The sequence below is a fragment of the Onychostoma macrolepis genome, chromosome 15 (genome assembly GCF_012432095.1).
Source record: "Onychostoma macrolepis isolate SWU-2019 chromosome 15, ASM1243209v1, whole genome shotgun sequence".
NCBI classification, from domain to species: Eukaryota; Metazoa; Chordata; class Actinopteri; order Cypriniformes; family Cyprinidae; genus Onychostoma; species Onychostoma macrolepis.
Genome location: NC_081169.1, coordinates 23,126,684 through 23,148,132, shown reverse-complemented (window position 1 = coordinate 23,148,132; position 21,449 = coordinate 23,126,684). Strand labels below are relative to the sequence as shown.

General features: G+C 33.9%; 1 protein-coding gene across 1 annotated transcript in view; it reads left to right on the top strand.

Annotated features, from left to right (window-relative positions):
* gabbr1a (gamma-aminobutyric acid (GABA) B receptor, 1a) overlaps window positions 1-17,158 on the top strand; it is a 68,017-nt gene extending 50,859 nt beyond the window's left edge. The window contains exons 17-24 of the mRNA XM_058745372.1: window positions 675-807; window positions 960-1,076; window positions 5,757-5,864; window positions 6,072-6,165; window positions 7,916-8,043; window positions 11,298-11,426; window positions 12,594-12,737; window positions 13,142-17,158. Coding sequence (XP_058601355.1) covers window positions 675-807; window positions 960-1,076; window positions 5,757-5,864; window positions 6,072-6,165; window positions 7,916-8,043; window positions 11,298-11,426; window positions 12,594-12,737; window positions 13,142-13,402 — 1,114 coding nt within the window. The 3' untranslated portion in view covers window positions 13,403-17,158. The remainder of the gene's footprint in view (window positions 1-674; window positions 808-959; window positions 1,077-5,756; window positions 5,865-6,071; window positions 6,166-7,915; window positions 8,044-11,297; window positions 11,427-12,593; window positions 12,738-13,141) is intronic.
* Window positions 17,159-21,449: the final 4,291 nt, after the last annotated feature.

The window sequence follows — 21,449 nt, the reverse complement described above, 5'->3', positions numbered from 1 at the left end:
TCATAATTTGTATCATTTATTTTATTTTATTATTTTATTTTTGTTAACCCATTGTTAACAAAGGGTGTTTGTTTTAAGCAAAACTCTGTCAAAGTTGTATTGAAGTTTATGGTTATAAATATATATATATATATATATTTATAACCATAAACTTCAATGATATATATATATATATATATATATAAAACAGTTTTCAATGGGATTGGAACATTTAAAAAAAAAATACTTTATTCAAGAAATATTGCCTGAAAACAAGTCATTACGTTATTAACTTACACATATTTTCTCCAATGAACTTAATCTTAAATGTTTAGTTATTAGATATTTTTTACTGAAAAAGAAAAGCAAAAATAATTAATAAGTTGTTTGCAAAGCTGGATCACATTGTGGCTGGTTCACAAAATGCTCTGTGCTAAAATGTGGCACGCAAGCCATTATGACTGAAATGAAATGATCATGGATAAAGGTTTTAATAAATCCCAATTTGAACTGGGGAGGAAACTGAACCGGAGAGAAAAGTTTTGACACTCTTATTTTAGAAGATGAGATTTTCTGACTCCTTTAAATGCTCCCATGACTGTTACAAAATAATATTTCAGCCCAGCATAAAATGTTTTGGATTTCTCATTTTGAAAGTGTAATATATCTGTAGTCTGTTGTAACTCTTCTGACAGATACATTCAGAACTCTCAGCCCTATCTGAACAACATGACGGCGGTGGGCTGCGTGCTGGCATTAGCAGCTGTCTTTCCTCTGGGCATCGATGGCCTCCATATCCAACGATCACAGTTCCCCGTGGTGTGCCAGGTAGTGTCGTAAATGTTATACTCATTTTTTTATTGCCGTTTCCTCTCATTCGGCCTTGACCTTTGAGCAAGATGAAGATTTGTTGTAAAAAACTAATAGCTGCTTTGGAGCTGAGCTCCCAAATGAACTCTCTGTCTTTCATTCTCTCTAAGTTTCGCCTGTGGCTGCTTGGACTAGGCTTCAGTTTAGCCTATGGCAGCATGTTCACCAAGATCTGGTGGGTTCACACCGTCTTCACCAAGAAAGATGAGAAAAAAGAGAAGAGAAAGGTAAATCGTTTTGAGTGGGTAAAAAAAAAATTATCTTGCCAATAAAGGGATGGTTTACCAAAAAAAATAAAATAAATATCTGCCATCCTTTACTCATTTTATTTCAAATCTGTATGACTTCTTTTTTTTTTTTTTTTGCATCTTCACACAGCACGATAATATTTCAATTATATGTGACCCTGGAGCACAAAACCAGTCTTAAGTCGCTGGGGTATATTTGTAGCAATAGCCAAAAATACATTGTATGGGTCAAAATTATCCATTTTTCTTTTATGCCAAAAATCATTAGGATATTGAGTAAAGATCATGTTCCATGAAGATATTTTGTAAATTTCCTACCGTAAATATATCAAAACTTAATTTGATTAGTAATATGCACTGATAAGAACTTCATTCGGACAACTTTAAAGGCGATTTTCTCAATATTTAGATTTTTCTCAGATTCCAGATTTTCAAATAGTTGTATCTCGGCCAAATATTGTCCGATCATATCTGTCTGTCTGTCTGTCCTATCTTATAATAAATTATTAATATTAACAATTATTAATATAAAAATTACAATGATAAAATTAATGTTATATATACATATATACTGTGTATATATATGATAATTTGATCATTATTTATTGTAATAATTATTCCTATTAATTATATTTCAAAAACTGTGGCACTGTAAAAATTTTGCTGAACATTTGCTTGTGCTCCACAAAATAAAGAAAACTGTATGAGTTTTGAATGACATGAGGGTGAGTAAATGATGACAGAATTTTCATTTTTGGGTGAACTGAGTAATAAATTTAAAATACATTACATCTGGTTTAATTAGAATGATGACAGGGCTGTAGGCTTTGCACAAGACTTTGCATTTTTCAGTAACCCCTTAATTATTTTCAGATAATTTTGCAGAATCTGCAGAGCAGCGTCCTCACGTTATGCATCGCTGCCGAATTCACTGTTATGTACTGCATATTAAAGAATCCCGCACCGCTGACTCTACAGCGTTAGAAGAAGTTTCCCAGCATGAAATAGAAAATAACCTCCCCCCTTCTCTCTCTTATTCTTGCTGCGAGAAGTTCTGTCCGTTTCTTCCTTACACAACACAAACACACTATTAGCATCTTGACACGTGTGTTCGCTCTGATCCCGTGTCCTAAAGCAATAAGACACGGCATTAGGGAAACCCTAAGACCTCATCAAACGACAACCAGATTACCCCAACTATGCAATATGTATGAATATGGATGAGCATTAAACTTCTTTTACAGAAATCCGACCTTCAGGGGGTTTTATTATTCAAGCGCTCTGCACAACGAATCGAGATGACTTTCAACTCTCCCGATGTCCGTAATGGGGCAATTTGCCTAAGTGGTTCGACAGCACTTGAAGAAAGTTCGGCGCTCAGGCAGAATGTGGTAGAAACAGAGGGCTCTTGGGTCATTTGACGCCTTCATGGCGATTAAGGGGGAGAGAGAGAGGAGAAAGTGTGCAGTGAAGCTCGGTTCTATCCCGTTTTCCCAGTCTGACGGCCTTGAGGGAGCCTGCGGCTACGGATTAATGGATGGAATTGCAACTGAAAATAAGTCCACATTTGTAACACATGACTTTCGTCATGTTTGCTGATGATTGGCATTCCGCTTTCCTGTTACCCACCATGCAGCGGAGTAAACGCAATTGTTATGGTGTCAGAGCAATTCCGTCATTTACCTTGACAGGAAAATAAACGTGTTATTCAGAACAGCACCTCGAATGCGGTGATTCTTAAAAAGAGTTCTGTCGCTATTTACTCACCCTTGATTTGTTCCAAACCCATATACTTTTACTTTTTTGCTGTGTAACATAAACGTAGAACTTATTTGAAGAAACTTTTTAAAGCTCTTGTCATACAATGACTTTCGAACTCCAAAAAGACCAATAAGTAGTTCATATGGCTTTTAAACCCTATTCGGACGGGACTAGTTTTACAGGGGGTCGTTAGAGAAATGTGTGTTTCACAGACGTATGCTACTTGGTGATTTTAATCCCGTCCGAATCTGCCATGTCTGTGTTTTTCTCACACAACATCTGTAATAATTCCAGAACAAATTACCTACTGTTTTTCAGCAAACTCAGTGATCCTCTGAGAAAACTAATCCCGTCCGAATGCGATGTCTGTGATTGCCAGTGAGATTTTTTTTCACAACGCGTTTCCTTGTGTGTTTTGGCCAACGTGAATTACTGTAGACGCTCTTACCGCGCTCATATTTGATATATTTGCCTCGCTGCAAGGACAAAATAAGTAAATAAATTAAAAACAATAATAAAATAAAGAGTCAGATCACGTAAACCATTCAGACTGGCTATTGTAATATCTGCGTCAGGTAAAATTACTCGCGTTCATTTCTGCACTCAATTACATAATGTTTTAATTACATATGCACCTTTATGAAAATTAAACACGGGTTTACTACAAATAAAATAACTAAAGTAAAACTAAAGCAAACACACATTAACATGGTTTTGCTATACTTCACCATGGTATTTGTAGTAAAACTGTTATACTAATGGTAATCAATCCGAATGACACGCAATGCACGCATACAGCGCGCGTGACCTCTGAAACGCCCAGATGTACAAAACAGCCCCTCCACCTCTGAAATAAACACAGAGATGTTAGTCCCGTCCGAATTGGTACATGAAAATCGCAGACGTCAGGTGATAAGAATCGAAACTCAAACATTTAGAAAACTAGTCCCGTCCGAATAGGGCTTTATATGCTGTATTTCAAGTCTTAAGGTCCTTGCACAGTGTGAGTCCGAAATTTTCATATGCGTTTTTTCGTATTCATCATCCTTTCTTATCAAAATGCTTGCTATGGATGCGAAAATGCAGAAAATCGAACCTGATCCAAAAAATTTTTTTATGACAGACGAAAGTTTCGGCGGCAGTGTGTAAACATGATTGACACAACGTGAGGTCGTATTTATTTTTTAACGTGCGAAAATTTCTTAAGAGAAATTTCTTAAGAGTAAAGACCTTTACAGTAGTTTTGCGTGAAACTGACCAAAATTTAAGTCATTATTTACTGATAATTTTCATTGCTGCATGTTTTGTGTAAATCTGTTTTTCAAAAAAAGCTACACTGTAAAAAATATTCCCGTAAAATTTACGGTAAAAAAACAGCAGCTGTGGTTGCCGGAATTCTACCGTAAAATATACGGTAGCAACATTTTAGGTTTTACGGTTTTAACTTAAATTTACAGTTAAATACCGTAATTTCATTAACTGATATAATGTTAATATACCAACCTATTGAAGTACTGAAATCTGTTTTGTACCTTTGAAACACACTGATAACCACCAAATGCAGGTGGTGATGAGAAATCACATGATGAACCAAAGCCCATCACAAGCAGCTTTTAAATAATAACATATTTAGAAGGTGCACAGTGTCATTCACACAAACACTAAACACCATCATGGTGAGACTCATTAAACTGAAATATGCAATAAACATTAATTTAACAAAATTAGATGTAACATGCAACCCTAATAAACATAACTGATAAGAAAAAACTAAGAAGAAACCTAGTAATTTCAAAGAAAAAACATCAAATTCAAACAAAATTTGAAATGCAACGCAGGGAATTCTGGGAATGTCAATTTACGGTTTTTCCCTGTAAATTTTACATTCTTTTTCACTTCCAAAAGCGGTATTTCACCATAAAATTATCTGAAATGTCTATTACAGTTTTTCACCGTATATATTAGGGGAACTTACCGTTAACCATTTAACAGGTTTTTACCGTAGCTTTTTCACAGTTTTTTACCATTAAAATCACGGTCATTTTTTACAGTGTACCGTAATGCTTTTATGATGTTTTTGTTGTTGTTTTTTTCTGCCTTTTTGTTACCATGCGGTTTAATCATTTCCACTAATGCCTGCAAAAGGATTCATGCTTACCCAAATTGCGAATATGGATTATAAAATAATGACAAGAAAACATGTCTTTCTGCTGAGTTGTTCTCTCAAGCTGCATGCAAGAAACATACAACGCCAGAAGTGTAGTTTGATTCATTTATCATATGACTGACTTATGATTCGATTCAATAACAAATGACTTTTTAAACCTGTTATTCTAAGGAACTGTTTAGAAAGACTTAAACACAAGATAATGGTTTGAAGTTTTTGAGTCTGATGAATCATCAGTCAGGGTGGTTACTGAATCAACATATGACTCACTGAACGGCAAGAACTTAATTAATTATTTAATTAATTATCAATGTCGAAAACAGTTGTGCTGCTTAGTATTTTTGTGGAAACTGTGATATGACGATGTGTCATTAAAGGTACACGTTGTGTACAGTTTTACTTCAAATCTTTTTATTGGTATTTTGTGTGACAGTACAAATTTAAATAACGATAACGAGGTAAGCAATAAGATAATGTCAATCCCCCCCATTCATATTAACAATAAATATAAAATATAAATATTTTTTTATTTTAATTAAAGAAAAGATATATTTTAAACATAAATATTCTTGGAAACTCCTTTTGTGTTCTACAGAAACAAATGACAGTATACTGAGTCTCCAATAATGTCTACAACTGCTGTGACTGTATAGCAGTTTCTCGTTAGTGTCTTGATATTTTGCAACTGTGTATCATTGACTAACGATTATGGTCTTGTTATTTCACCGCAGCATTTGGAGCCGTGGAAGCTGTATGCGACCGTTGCAGTTCTGCTGGCTATTGATGTTCTCTCTCTGCTTATCTGGCAGATCGTGGACCCTCTGCACATAACTGTGGAGGTGTGGTGACACTTGATTTTTTTCTTGTTGTTACTGTGATTTTTATGATGTGTTTCCTCTGAGATGCCTTGGAAATTTCTGCCGAGCAAGCTCATGGAAGTAGGTGTTAATGGTGAAGGATTGTAGTGCGGTGCTCTGCTGCATTGACCTCAATCTCTGTCCTTTAAAGTGCTCTCGCTCACTCTCTTGTTTTCTCGCTCTAAGCAGAAGTTCACTAAAGAGGCTCCTAAAGAAGATCTAGATGTGTTGATTCAGCCTCTTCTCGAGCACTGCAGTTCAGAAAAGATGAACACGTGGCTTGGTAAGTATCCAACACTCACTCGCTCTGTCCAGTGTTTTTTTTTTTAGTGCAGTATTTTTAATTTTGAAAAACCCTAATCCTGAATATTAAACTTTGTTGTGAAACTCAAGAATATGAATATATTGTAACGATAATAAATAAACATATGTTTTTTTGTTGTTGCATAATTTACTTTAATATTTTTCCTTTGCACTGTGCATTTGACACCCCTGGTCTATTTTCTTTTTATTTATTTATATATATCTAGGAGTTTAATTATCTATGTGGTTGCTTCTCGTTCTACACTTCAGTGATACAATCTGTCTTTGAAATTTAAATTAATGATTTGTTATATGCTCAAGAGTTTTTTCCAGTTCATTTTGCATTCCTCTTACCGTTTCACAACTCATTCTTTCCCTCTCTCGTTCTCTGTCTCACTATCTCTTTCTCGCACTTTTCCTCTTGCTCTGACTTCCTATCAGAGCGCCGCAGTGTAAAATTAAATTTTGTGGGTCAGTGCCCAGGTCTGGATCTCATAGCCTGACTCTCTCACACTGTACAGGAAGATAATATTACAGAGGAAAAAAACCTTCCCTGAACTCAAAACGAGATTAAACTCTTAATGTGACTTATTAGTCCCTTTCTACTCTCTCACTTCCTTTATCATTCTTCCTCTTTTTATTCATCTATTGTTTTTTTATTTTCATTTCTTTCAGAGCTTCCTAAAATATACATATAGACAGGACAGAGATCATATATCTTCACAAACATGTCATATGTCACTTTTTTAGGGCCAGAAATATTTTTTTATACCCTTTTATGACAATTAAGCACATTTTTACGAGACTTCATTACTGTAATATGGGAATTTTTTTTACTGTAATGCACAAAACATTTTGTATTTAAATATTAAACATTTAAATATTTAAATTGTGAAGCATCCATAGGTAGGTATTTGTTGTGCTGATTTTAATATTCTAAAAAGTCTTATCTAGTCAACCCAAACCCCAGTAGACTTTATGAATTTATTTATTATGAATTATGTTTTCTATTAGGTTTTATACATTACTGCTCAAAAGTTTGGGGCTGGTAAGAATTTTTTATGTTTTTGAAAGAAGTCTCTCATCAAGGCTGCATTGATTTGATCTAAAAACTAATATTTGAAATAAATGGTTTCTATTTTAATATATTTTAAAATGTCATTTATTTCTGTGATCAAAGCTTATTTTCAGGATCATTATTCCAGACGATACTTCAGAAATTATTATAATATGCTGATGTTGTGTTCAATAAACTTTTCTTATTATTATCATTGTTCAAAACAGTTGTGCTGCTTCATATTTTTGTGGAAACTGTGATACTTTGAGGATCCTTTGATTAATGCAAAAGAACAGCATTCAATTGAAATCTTTTATAACATTGTCTTTACTGTCACTTTTAATCAATTTAATGCATTCTTGCTGAATACAACTATTAATTTCTTACAAAATAAATTCTAACTGATCCCAAACATCTAAATGGTAGTATAGAATGTGATATTATTTATATAATACTTCACTGTTTCACTCCCAAAACCCCTAGTTTCTAATGTGCATCAGTTGAATAGAATCATTACAAAGAACTGGTTCAAATGTTAAAAAAGCGCCTACATTTAAAACCATCACATGTATCTCAAGTAGCACAGAAATAGAAAGCATACAGTTTCCATGTGGGACAACCTCAGAGCTTTAAGAGCACTCACTATACTGTAAGTAATGCTTTCTCCCTTCAGGTGTGGTGTACGGCTACAAGGGACTTCTGCTGCTGCTGGGAATCTTTCTGGCCTACGAGACCAAGTCCATTTCCACGGAGAAGATTAATGACCATAGAGCGGTTGGCATGGCCATCTACAATGTAGCTGTAAGTCTGACTGCTGGCTATTTCTATATTCACAGCACATAATGTTCTTATAGTGTAGCCTAACTGCTGCTGATAGCCGGGAGAAACACATTTGACAGTTTCATCTAATATATAGCTATATATATCATATGAATATTATGAATACTCTGCCCTTCCAGCCAAAACTATTCAACTATTATATCTTCCCCTGGAGTTTAACAGCCATAATATGTGACTCCTTTATAAATATATGACAGAAGGCTAAGTTAATTGTGAAACTGCTTATAAGCAGTGGCAGAAACTTGCATAAGCAATATAAGCTTGTTTTTTTCAGCCGGGGCTGAAGCCGTTTCTGGGGTGGTATTGTGTTGCTCGTCCGTCTCATTGAAAATGAATTGTGACTCAGCAGGTGACTTTTTCCAAGCAGCTCCCAGTGTTTTACTTTCCGCCCCCTCTCACTTCAAACGCTCTCTGTCTGCAGTGTAGAAGTAGGATAAACAGTTCGCTTATGAAAAATGTCTCTTTACCTGCTAAAGGACAAAAATGAAAGTTATTGGAAGTTATTCAAATCACAAAATTTAATGTGTTTTTTTTCTTCTTGAAAGAAATGAATACTTCCCCTATGATGCAATACATTGATCAAAAGTGACAGTGAAGACATTTCTAATGTTGAAAATACATGTTCTTTAAAACTTTCTATTCATCAAAGAATCCTAAAAAAAAGTATCACAGTTTCTGGAATAATATTAAGCAGAATGATTGTTTTCGACATTAATAATAATGATAATAATAATAAAAAAGTGTTTCTTGAGCAGCAAATCAGCATAATAGAATGGTTTCTGTGACACTGAAGACTGGAATAATGATGCTGAAAATTCAGCTTTACGCCATAAATGAATTACATTTTAAATTATATTAAAATAGAAAACAGTTATTTTAAATTGTAATAATATTTTATTGTATTTTTGATCAAATAAATACAGTATTGGTACAAATAATTGGTACAAAAACATTAAAATAATCAGACCAGAAAAAACTTTTTTTTTTAAATAGCGTATAATAGCTTAAAGTTGCTATTTACTTTATAAACTTTAGCTGTTTATTTAGTTTCTTACTCATTCCAGATTTTAACTTGACCTTTATGACTTATTAATGAAGTTATTCATAAAAATATAACATTTTTAGTTTTTTACTTTAAATTTATAGCTAGTGATTTATTTTGTGTAGTAAGGTTAAAAAGTATAAATATAAATTATACTGTGTGTGTGTGTATATATATAACATATTTATACGATTTACTTATTTTTATATAATTTAAATATAATTTAAATTAAGTTAGTGTACTAAAATGATCTATAACTTACAATAAAGTCTCACTGTGAAAACAAAATAATAGCTATTGACGTAATGCTAATTTTAAGTGTACTTATTTTTGCCAAAAACAACATGTTCGCCTTGTGTTTGAGCCTTTTTTTAGCACAGTTTTTGAATGAGGTGTTGATGACTGGCGTTTTGTGCTTCACTCTGAATTGCTCAACTGCTTGCAAACAGTTTGATTCCAGCAATAACTCCAAGTGCTTCAGAGGCTGATTTGCATAATTGCACCCATTTGCTCAAACTCAGACTAAAACATCCTAATGAGGAAACAAGTAACACTTCACTGGCAACGCAAACGCTTTACGTCAGTCCTACAGCTATTTTACATAAGATCAGATTCAGTCTCAGAATGGCACCATGTGTCTGCCATGTGTCAGGAATAACATGCCTGCTTTGATGCTACTTTAAGGTTGTTGGGTTGATCAAAAACAAAGAACTTACTGTCTGTTTTACAGTGATGCAAGATTCAGAAATTAGTTGGTAAAAATGTCGCCAGGGACAGTACAAGTCTGTCTATTTTTGTTGAGCTCTCAAATGTAACAAGCAGTTTATTTTCCATCAGGCGACGGTTTTGTGACTGGTAGAATAGCACAGAGTAGCTCATATCGCTCCAGTGCTGTTGAGGTCAGAGAGGAAATAGGCTTGTGGTGCTCTAGATATTGTTTTGACTCCGGACAGAGAGTCATGAGAGTCAGTTCATTGCTCGCTGTTATCTGTCTGTAGAGTCATTCTTGGCCGTTGAAGGTAAATACCAGTTATTTTTCCACACTGTTCGACAGATATGACATCCCCACTCATCGTATAAGATCTTCATCTCTCTGCCGCCTGCTGCGAGTGTTTCGACAAAATGACCTCTCTTTTTCATCAACAGTTCTTGCTCTCTCTCTCGCTTTCATTTCTCTCATACTCCTTCCTTTTTCCCCCACTATCTTTATCTCGTCACTTTCTCAGTTCTCATTCATGCTGTTTCTGCTCTGCAAGTTAATTTTTTCTTACAGTTAATTTATGCCCTCTAGTGGTGATGATAGTTTGGTACACAAAGGCCTTGTTTAGACAGCAAGCACACACACACACACACACACACACACACTCAAGTCCATTTAGATATTTCTTTCATCCGAATAGCAAAACAAACACATGAAATCTGATTTTTACAAACCCGATCAAGACCACATTTGTAAGTGGTTTAAACTGATTTTTTTTTTTATTATTTAATTTTTTTTTAATCATCTGCAAAATGACAGTCTTATTAGAAAAATTGGTAACACTTTACAATAAGGTTCGTTAGTTAACATTAGTTAACAACATTAGTAAACATGAACTAAGAATGAACAATACTTCTACAGCATTTATTAATATTAGTTAATGTTAATTTCAGCATTTACTAATGCATTATTAAAATCATAAGTTGTTTGTTAACATTAGTTAATGCACTGTGAACTAACATGAATAAACAATGAACAACTGTATTTTCATTTACTAACATTAACAAAGATTAATAAATAGTGTAATACATGCATTGTTCATTGTTTGTTCATGTTAGTTAATACATTAACTCATGTTAACAAATGACACCTTATTGTAAAGTGTTACCAGAAAAATTAAATCAGTTAAATCTTTACATTAATAATGTTCTCTCTTTAGTAATTGTATGTGCTTTTTTGTCTTTTGTTAATATTACTATTTAGGTTTCACTATTTATTTTTATTTCAGTTATAATTTATATTTATTTCTTAATTTCTTAATTCAGTTAGATGCTAAGCAACATTTCTAACTTTAATTCTTAAGTGAGTCCTAACAATCTGGTTTAAGCTCTATCTTTTCATTTTTAGTTATATCTTCACATTTATAGATTCACATTATTAACGTTATACTCTCTTTTTTGATTCCGTCTCCAGGTGCTGTGCATGATTACTGCTCCAGTGACCATGATCCTCTCCTCTCAGCAGGATGCTTCTTTTGCATTCGCCTCTCTGGCCATCATCTTCTCTGTCTACATCACCCTCGTGGTGCTCTTTGTGCCCAAGGTACAAGCACTCAAATAAATCCCCTGCTTCATATCACTTCCACATTCACGCTGGTTTGTCTTTATGGCTGACACCAATTTCTCATTTTGTCTGATTTCGGTTCTTTCCCTTGCTGCAGTTTCATTTTTTGTCACTGCATTAATGCATTAGGTTTATATTTTGATCTCAGCAAGATATACCGTTTCCTCAGAATAGTAAAGTGATCTTTATCTTAGAGAATTGTTTTTTTTTTTTATTTAAATTGTATTTTTATTTTTTTACTTTTAATAGTTTTATTTTTTACACAGTGCTGGTCAATCACAGTATTATGCTGTGAATTTATTTATTTTTATTTAAAGTTTCTTTATATAATGCCTGTTGAACTCTAAACATCACGTGAAACAGATTTCTGCTAGTTTCTCTTGTATCGCTCTGTGGCATTGTATTATATTATTATAATTTCTAATTAATTATTATAAATATTGAATATTATTTGTTTTTTAATCTTCAATTATTTCTCATTTTGTCTGATTTTGAAATCTTCAAAGTTTCCAAAGTTTATTTTGTAGTAATTTTGTTATTTTTATATTTTCAGTTTTCAATGTTAATTGTATTTAATTAATTTTTTTAGTAATTTTATGTGTTTTTGTCTCTCTTTTTTTTTTTTTAATAGTACTATTTAGGTTTCATTTAGTTTTATTTCTCTTGTAGTTTTTATTCATTTCCAGTTAATCATTTTAATGCCTCAAATTATTTCAGTTAGCAGCCAAGCAGCATTTAATTTTTTTTTTTTTAACTTTTCATGTAATATTTCTATTTAATTTTATTTCAGCTTTATTTTTCAATTATTCAAAAATATTTTAATTATTTTTGTTAGTTATAATAACCCCGCTTTGCTGTCTCTTCTCACACAAGTGAAATAATATCTTGAATCAGTATTTCATGTCCATTTATTTATTTATCAGCCATGTAATAAGCCAGATAATGTACAAAAACAGATCTTTATCGCAGAATAAACCCTTCAGGGTGATTTATTTTGCGACTGGCTGGCTGTAAATGATCCCTTACTTATTACCTGTCCTCTCCTGCACAGCATCACCCATATGAACTATTGATTTCACTGACATTTCATAAATTCAGCGAACGTTCCCTGCGGCGTCTCATAGATTTTAACGGTCGTTTCTGCAGATACGGCGTTTGATCACTCGTGGCGAGTGGCAGTCGGAGCAGCAGGACACGCTGAAAACCGGCTCGTCCACCAACAACAACGATGAGGAGAAGTCAAGACAGCTGGAGCGCGAGAACAGGGAACTCCAGAAGATCATTCAAGAGGCACGTGCTCCTTTTCTCTCCCTCCATCCGTCACTTCCTCTTCTCCTCACGAGCACACAGCTTGCATCTTAATTAACACCATATAATAGATTAACAAATGAACACATGGAACGGGATCCCAGAAGGATAGAATGAATTATTGAAATGATTATCCTACTCGTCCTTGTCTTTGACCCTCTGATTTGTTCATTCTTTAAGGCCAGAATTTGCTTTATATATGAGGAAATATACATGCTAAAGGAAGTGTCGAAAGAATAGTTCACCCAGAAATGGAAAATCATTTACTCAGCTTCATGTGATCCCATACAGTGTGACTTACTTTCTTCTATGGAACAAAAATGGAGAAGTTTAGCAGATATATAATTATAAATACTACTATTTTAATTTTTTTTTTTTTTGTGCAGAAGGAAGAAAGAGTGACGGAGCTGCGGAATCAGCTTGCAGAACGCCAGGCCTTGCGCTCTCGCAGACGCACGTCTGTCCAGAACCAGAACCAGAACCACAGCGTCCCGTCATCTCAAGCCGAACCCCCCAGCTACTCCCCCGTAACAGACAAACAGTCCCTGCCTCCGTCCTTCTCCAATTCTTCCAACCTGTACCAGGGCGAGGGCAAACTGAGCCGAAACAACTGCCACAACAGCCGTCTGCCACTCCTGTACAAATGAGTCGGGGATGGAGGAATCTCAAGAAGGCAATGTAAAGTTGTATCTGTAGTTTATGTACTTTATTTTGAAGTCGATGAGTTTTTAACTCCACTTTTGGATTCCTGACTTCCTAATTGTTCACTTTTGATAACTCACTATCTCAGTTATAAAAACACATTATTATTTTTTTTGTAATCCACTTTCTGCTCCAACTACTCTACCATTCAATGGTTTGGGGTCAGTAAAATTTTTTTACGTTTTTGAAAGAAATCACTCACCAAGTCTGCATTTATTTGATAGTAAAAACAGTAGTATTGTGAAATTTTATTACGATTTAAAATAACTGTTTCTATTTTAATATACTTTAAAATGTAATTTATTCCTGTGATACAAAGCTGAATATTCAGCATCATTACTCCAGTCTTCAGCGTCACATGATCCATCAGAAATCATTCTAATATGCTGATTGGCTGCTCAAGAAATATTTATTATTATTATCAATGGTGAAAACAGTTGTGCGGCTCATAAGTTTTGTGGAAACCATGATACATTTTACAGGATTCTTTGATTAATAGAAAGTTCAAAAGAACAGCTTTTATTTGATCTTTTGTAACATTATAAACATATTTACTGTCACTTTTAATCAATTTAATGCATCCTTGTTCAATAAATATATTAATTTCTTTGTCAAAAAAACAAAAAACAACCTTACTCACCCCAAACTTTTGAATGTTAGTGTATAAGGAAACAAAAATTCTGTTGCACAATCATTGAGTGTGGTGCTTTCAGACAATAGAAACCAGTGATGTCAGAAAATAGTATGTACTTGTGCATTTATCAAACCTTCTGAATAGCACAAATAATAATTTCATATTGACTTGTCCTTTAGGTTATGTTGAGGCATTTACAATGGAAGGAGGATTTAAAAGCAAAAACTTGAAGCATTTTTAAAAATTATTCTGTTAAAACGTGTTTTATTTGAGCTGTAAAGTTGTTTAAATAGTTTTTTTTTTTGATAGCAACAGTTTATTATAATAAAATCATGTAAACATGCATATCATGTGACTTTACTTTTGAAGCAGCGAGTATTTAAAATCAACAGTCAAATGGAAATTTAAATTTAAAAATCTGTTTAAATTTTGACCTTGTAATGTTTAATCAAAATGAAATAACTAGATCTCAGTTAAATCAATTCATATAAATCAAGTAATTTATAAATACTTTTGTTTCATTGTGAATTCAAATGTTTGCTTTAAATGTTTCACTTCCATTGTAAAAGCCTCACTATAAGCCAAGTCTTTCCTTGTTTTGACGAAAAAGAGGAACAAATGGGGATCAGTTTTGCTAAGGAATATTGTGAATTGAGCTCAACTTGTATTGAACCTGTAATGTTCCTTTAAGAGAGTGTTAACGTAAAGGCCAAATAGACTGCTCTCCAAATGCTAGAGAGTGACTTAAATCAGGTTTGTGCTCTGTCATTATTGTGCCCTTGACCGTAGCACTTAAATCGGAGTTCTTCAAGGGGAACTGACTGTTTTTGCAATTGGACCTCGGTAAATCCCTTTGGATGAAGCGTCTTTTAAACACTAGGACAGGGGTGTTTAGGAAGGATTGTGTGGGTGCTGGAGCCAGACCCGGTCAAACATTTCTTTGAATTATTTTGTTGAGTGACAGCGAAGGAAGAAGAGCGTGTCTCTGTGCTTCACTTAGCATCTGACGAGACTGTCACTTTAATGAGACAGACATTGCATTGCACCAATAGACGGTATCAGATGAATTGTTCTCGCTCTCATCCAGTTCACAAAGGAAATGAGACAAGGTTTTAGCCGAACCTGTGATTTACTTACTCCTAGAGGTATTTGACCCGAGTCTGGTCGATACTCTATTTTCCTCGTATGCTTTTTCTCCTTTAATCCCTACGGCCGTGTGCCAGGGTGCTTTAATGGTTTTCTGTCCTTGTCTCAATGTCTCCGACTCCTGTTTTTTACAACCGTAGTAGTAGAAGTGAAGTGGAGTAAAATGGAAAAGAATAAAAGAAGAATTTGTTTTGGTCTGGACTGTACAAAACAAGCATCGGTTTGTTTTTTCCTCCTATTATCATACAGTTGAGATAATTGGCTTATTTGTTTTACAAATCATCTGTGATGTTTGTGATTTGTGTGTGTTACGTCACAGTTTGAGTAAAAAACAAGCACAGGCCTCTTAAACAGCTTCTGTAGCTTTTGCACTTTTGGGGCAAATTTATCAAACAAACACATCTCACAACACACAACATTGTAAGGTGATTTTTAATTAATGTATATTTATTATTTATTTATTTTTTTTGGTGTGCACTCTGTCCAAATTATTGATTTTCTTTGCCATATTCAAGACCATTACTTCGTCTGTGTAATATTTATTTATTGAATTTTTTTATCATATATTGATAGTTTTAAAAATTATTTTATGCCTCTTATGAGTGACAGTAGACAGTATTGTGCTCTTCACAAATGTCTTTCTCCATATTATACATTTCTTCCCCCAAATTCAAGGCCTTTGCTTGGTCTGTGCAATATTTTATTTCAATATTTATTTGATTATTTATTGTTAGTTTTTTTTAGTTAATTTATTGTTTTGTTTTTTATGGTTAAAAATTATTTTGTGCCTCTTTCGAGTAACGGTAAACAAATGAGTGCTCTTCACAATTGTTTATGTGTGTTGTAAGAATGATAGCACACTTTTTGTAAAATTTTTAAATTATATTTATGACCATTCTTTAACATTTAAACTGTTATGCTTGGAGCCTTTCCCAATTATATATCACCTCATAAACACATAGTCATAGTGGCAGAAATCATAGAAACTATAACCATAAAATTAGATCTATAAAATTGTATTGACTCTCTCCTCTTGTATTTTTTATTTTATTTTTATTATTATAAGAAGTAGAGTCAATGCTTAAACTTTTGTACCTGTGGACAATCTCTATGTGTATTTAGAATTATTGCAATATTACAGTGGTGTAATATTTATTTCCTATGGTAAGACAATCACGTAATACTTGTTTACACAGTAATACAATATTTGGGAATTTTAATTTAAGTTGTGCATTGCTGCATGTTTCATTCTTGTATAAAAAGTACTTGTGTATAAACTAACTAACATATAAGAAGCAATGATTCACAGTTGGTGACTGACAGCTAGGCATAGTGTACAGCACATTGACTTCCCTCTATATATCAACATTCTAGTAATGTAGCTCAGGGTGTGTGACTATATACTGTAACACTTGACACACGGTAAAGGTACAATCTGTAATTTCTGAAACAGTGCCTTTTGAATGGATGGGATGGGTTCTTTGGAAACATCTGTGTGGAGTCACCGCTGACGCACAAGGGAGGGTTCTTGTTATTCTGAGGCATTTCTTTCTCTAAAGGTTCTGCGGATACAGCAGTTATGGATTTTCCTTGAACTGTTTCCTTGAATTGTCAGGTGTGTGCACTATACCACGAGGAATTTCTTTTGATACTTCCAAGCGTCAAAAAACTTAATGTAATTAATTCCCTTGTAATTTTTCAACTGACAAAAACTGTATGTATGTTAAGCTTTAGAAAGTTTCTCTAAATATGCAAACTTTCTGGATGTCAACATTCAATAAACTCATTATTTTGCACTGAGAGTGCAGCCAGGATTGTTTATGATCGAGTCTCAAGATCTGATGCAAGACATGTAAAACCCTGGATACATATGTATATGTATATATATATATATATATATATATGTATATGTGTGTATATATATGTATGTATATGTATATACAGGTGCATCTCAATAAATTAGAATGTCGTGGAAAAGTTCATTTATTTCAGTAATTCAACTCAAACTGTGAAGCTTGTGTATTAAATAAATTCAATGCACACAGACTGAAGTAGTTTAAGTCTTTGGTTCTTTTAATTGTGATGATTTTGGCTCACATTTAACAGAAACCCACCAATTCACTATCTCAACAAATTAGAATATGGTGACGTGCCAATCAGCAAATCATCTCAAAACACCTGCAAAGGTTTCCTGAGCCTTCAAAATGGTCTCTCAGTTTGGTTCACTAGGCTACACAATCATGGGGAAGACTTCTGATCTGACAGTTGTCCAGAAGACAATCATTGACACCCTTCACAAGGAGGGTAAGCCACAAACATTCATTGCCAAAGAAGCTGGCTGTTCACAGAGTGCTGTATCCAAGCATGTTAACAGAAAGTTGAGTGAAAGGAAAAAGTGTGGAAGAAAAAGATGCACAACCAACCGAGAGAACCGCAGCCTTATGAGGATTGTCAAGCAAAATCGATTCAAGAATTTGGGTGAACTTCACAAGGAATGGACTGAGGCTGGAGTCAAGGCATCAAGAGCCACCACACACAGACGTGTCAAGGAATTTGGCTACAGTTGTCGTATTCCTCTTGTTAAGCCACTCCTGAACCACAGACAACGTCAGAGGCGTCTTACCTGGGCTAAGGAGAAGAACTGGACTGTTGCCCAGTGGTCCAAAGTCCTCTTTTCAGATGAGAGCAAGTTTTGTATTTCATTTGGAAACCAAGATCCTAGAGTCTGGAGGAAGGGTGGAGAAGCTCATAGCCCAAGTTGCTTGAAGTCCAGTGTTAAGTTTCCACAGTCTGTGATGATTTGGGGTGCAATATCATCCGCTAGTGTTGGTCCATTGTGTTTTTTGAAAACCAAAGTCACTGCACCCGTTTACCAAGAAATTTTGGAGCACTTCATGCTTCCTTCTGCTGACCAGCTTTTTAAAGATGCTGATTTCATTTTCCAGCAGGATTTGGCACCTGCCCACACTGCCAAAAGCACCAAAAGTTGGTTAAATAACCATGGTGTTGGTGTGCTTGACTGGCCAGCAAACTCACCAGACCTGAACCCCATTGAGAATCTATGGCGTATTGTCAAGAGGAAAATGAGAGACAAGAGACCAAAAAAATGCAGATGAGCGGAAGGCCACTGTCAAAGAAACCTGGGCTTCCATACCACCTCAGCAGTGCCACAAACTGATCACCTCCATGCCACGCCGAATTGAGGCAGTAATTAAAGCAAAAGGAGCCCCTACCAAGTATTGAGTACATATACAGTAAATGAACATACTGTCCAGAAGGCCATCAATTTGCTAAAAATAGTCTTATGAAGTATTCTAATTTGTTGAGATAGTGAATTGGTGGGTTTTTATTAAATGTGAGCCAAAATCATCACAATTAAAAGAACCAAAGACTTAAACTACTTCAGTCTGTGTGCATTGAATTTATTTAGTAATAAATGAAACGAGTTTCACAATTTGAGTTGAATTACTGAAATAAATGAACTTTTCCACGACATTCTAATTTATTGAGATGCACCTGTATATGTGTGTGTGTGTGTATGTATGTGTGTATATGTGTGTGTATATATATATATATATATATATATATATATATATATATATATATATATATACACACAGTGCCCTCCACTAATATTGGCTCCCTTGATAAATATGAGCAAAGGCAGCTGTGAAAATAAATCTGCATTGTTTATCCTTTTGATCTTTCACTCAAAAAAAATTCTAAACTATCATTTAAGTAAAACAATTGAAAGTGGGGAGAAAATCTCATGATGAAATAAATGTTTTTCTCCAATGAATGTTGGCCACAATTATTGGCACCACAAATTCCCTTAATCATCCATCACAATGAGAAAAACCAAAGAATATATTTCTGATGTGCAGCAAAAGATAATTGAGCTTCACAAATTAGTGAAATGGCTTTAAGAAAAGTGCTAGAGCAGGGAAAATTCCCGTTTCCACCATCAGGGCAATAATTAAGAATTTCCAATCAACATAAAATGTTACAAAACTGCCTGGAAGAGGACGTGTGTCTATATCGTCCTAATGCACGGAGAGAAGGAGAGTTTGAGCGGCTAAAGACTCTCCAAGGACCACAGTTGGAGAATTGCAGAAAATAGTTGAGTCTCGGGGTCAGAAAACCTTGAAAAAAAAATTCAAACAGCACCTACATCACCACATGTTGTTTGGGAGGGTTTCTAGAATAATTCTCGTCGCTCATCCAAAAACAAACTCCAGCATATTCAGTTATCAGACACGACTGGAACTTCAAATGGGACTGGCTTCTATGGTCAGATGAAACTAAAAAATTAGCTTTTTAGCAGCAAACACTCAAGATGGATTTGGTGAACACAGGAATAAAACGTACCCCATGTGTACAATGAAATATACTGCTGTATTTTTGATGTTGTGGGCCTATATTTCTGCTGGAGGTCCTGGACTTCTTGTTTAGAAACATGGCATCATGGATTCTATCAAATACCAACAGATAAAAAATCAATAAGTGACTGACTCTGTTAGAAATCTTATAATGGGCCATGTTTGGATCTTCCAACCATACAATAATCCAAACACAAACCTCAAAAACACAAAAATGGGTCACTGAGCACAAAACCAAGCTTCTGCTGGCCATCCCAGTCCTCTGGCCTGAACCCTGTAGAAAATGAGTGGTGAACTGAAGAGAAGAAGTAAAAAGTGTCTGGAGTGATTCTGGATGAAGAAAATGGTCTCTGATCTCTTGTCAGGTGTTCTCCAAACTCTTCAGGCATTATAGGAGAAAACTCAGAGCTGTTACTCTGGGAAAATGACATTGCAATAATTGGGTGCCAATAATTGTGGCCAACATGAACTAGAGAAAGCATTTATTTCACAATGAGATTTTCTCCCCAATTTCAATTGTTTTATTTCAATGATAGGTTGGAATTTTATGAATTTTTTGATTGAAAGATAAAAAGGATAAACAATGCAGATTTATTTTCACAGCTGCCTTTGCTCATATTTACCAAGGGTGCCAATATTAGTGGAGGGCACTGTATATATACACACACAGATCATATTTACAAAATATTGTTTGTATTTATAATTATAATTACATTATCTTACAAAATATTACTGTATTTATATTCATTCTTACTGTATTATATAATGTAGATATTTTTATTATTTTTATTTATATATATATATATATATATATATATATATACCTGTATACACACACATGCACACATATATATTAAATTTAATTAAAAATAAATAAATAATAAAATATATATATATATATATATATATATATATATATATATATATATATATATAGGCAAGGCAAGGCAAGTTTATTTATATAGCACATTTCATACACAATGGTAATTCAAAGTGCTTTACATAAAAGGAAGTGAAATATTTACAAAATGTTTTTGTAGTTATGTTATACAGTATATATTTATTCTTATTAATTGTATTTATATACAGGTACAAAATATTATTTTTATATTTTATACAGACACACACACACACACACACACACACACACACACACACACACACACATATATATATATATATATACATATAAATTTTTTTTTTAAACTTGTAGGTTTTGTAAAACATTTAAAACACTGCATACTGTATGTTAGAAGTTAATCAGAAATGCATGCAACTGATACAAAAAAGCTCATGAACGGTGCACCTCATTTAAATGCAGTTTTCTTGCACTGTTCGGTTTTTAGAATTTTAGACTTTGATATTCAAAGGAATATTGTGGTTATGCCAATCCCTTTATATATATATATATATATATATATATATATATAATATTATTATTATTATTATTATTTCATTTATTTATTTTTTAACTGTAAGGGTCTCTAACCTGTTTAATTTCTTAAAATTTTTAAATAGTTTCTGATATTTCTGACAAAAACATTGGAGTCTGTCCAGTAGGGGGCTTTTTAGATTAAAGCACCTCTTGGAATTCACAGTTACACTGTTGCAATAAATTGTGCGATCTCCACCCTTCACAAGTGAACCAAAAGAGTGATGCAATTCTGTTAATTCAGAACCCTGGGCTTTTGTTCGAATCACACCTGGGAGAAAGCAGCGAACATTCATGAGGGAAACAAGCCATGACCTCATTTATAAAAAATAAAAGGAAGTCCGATTTTAGGAAGATAAGGAACCACTGGTCACGTACTGGAATGTAAAAATCCCCCAGTG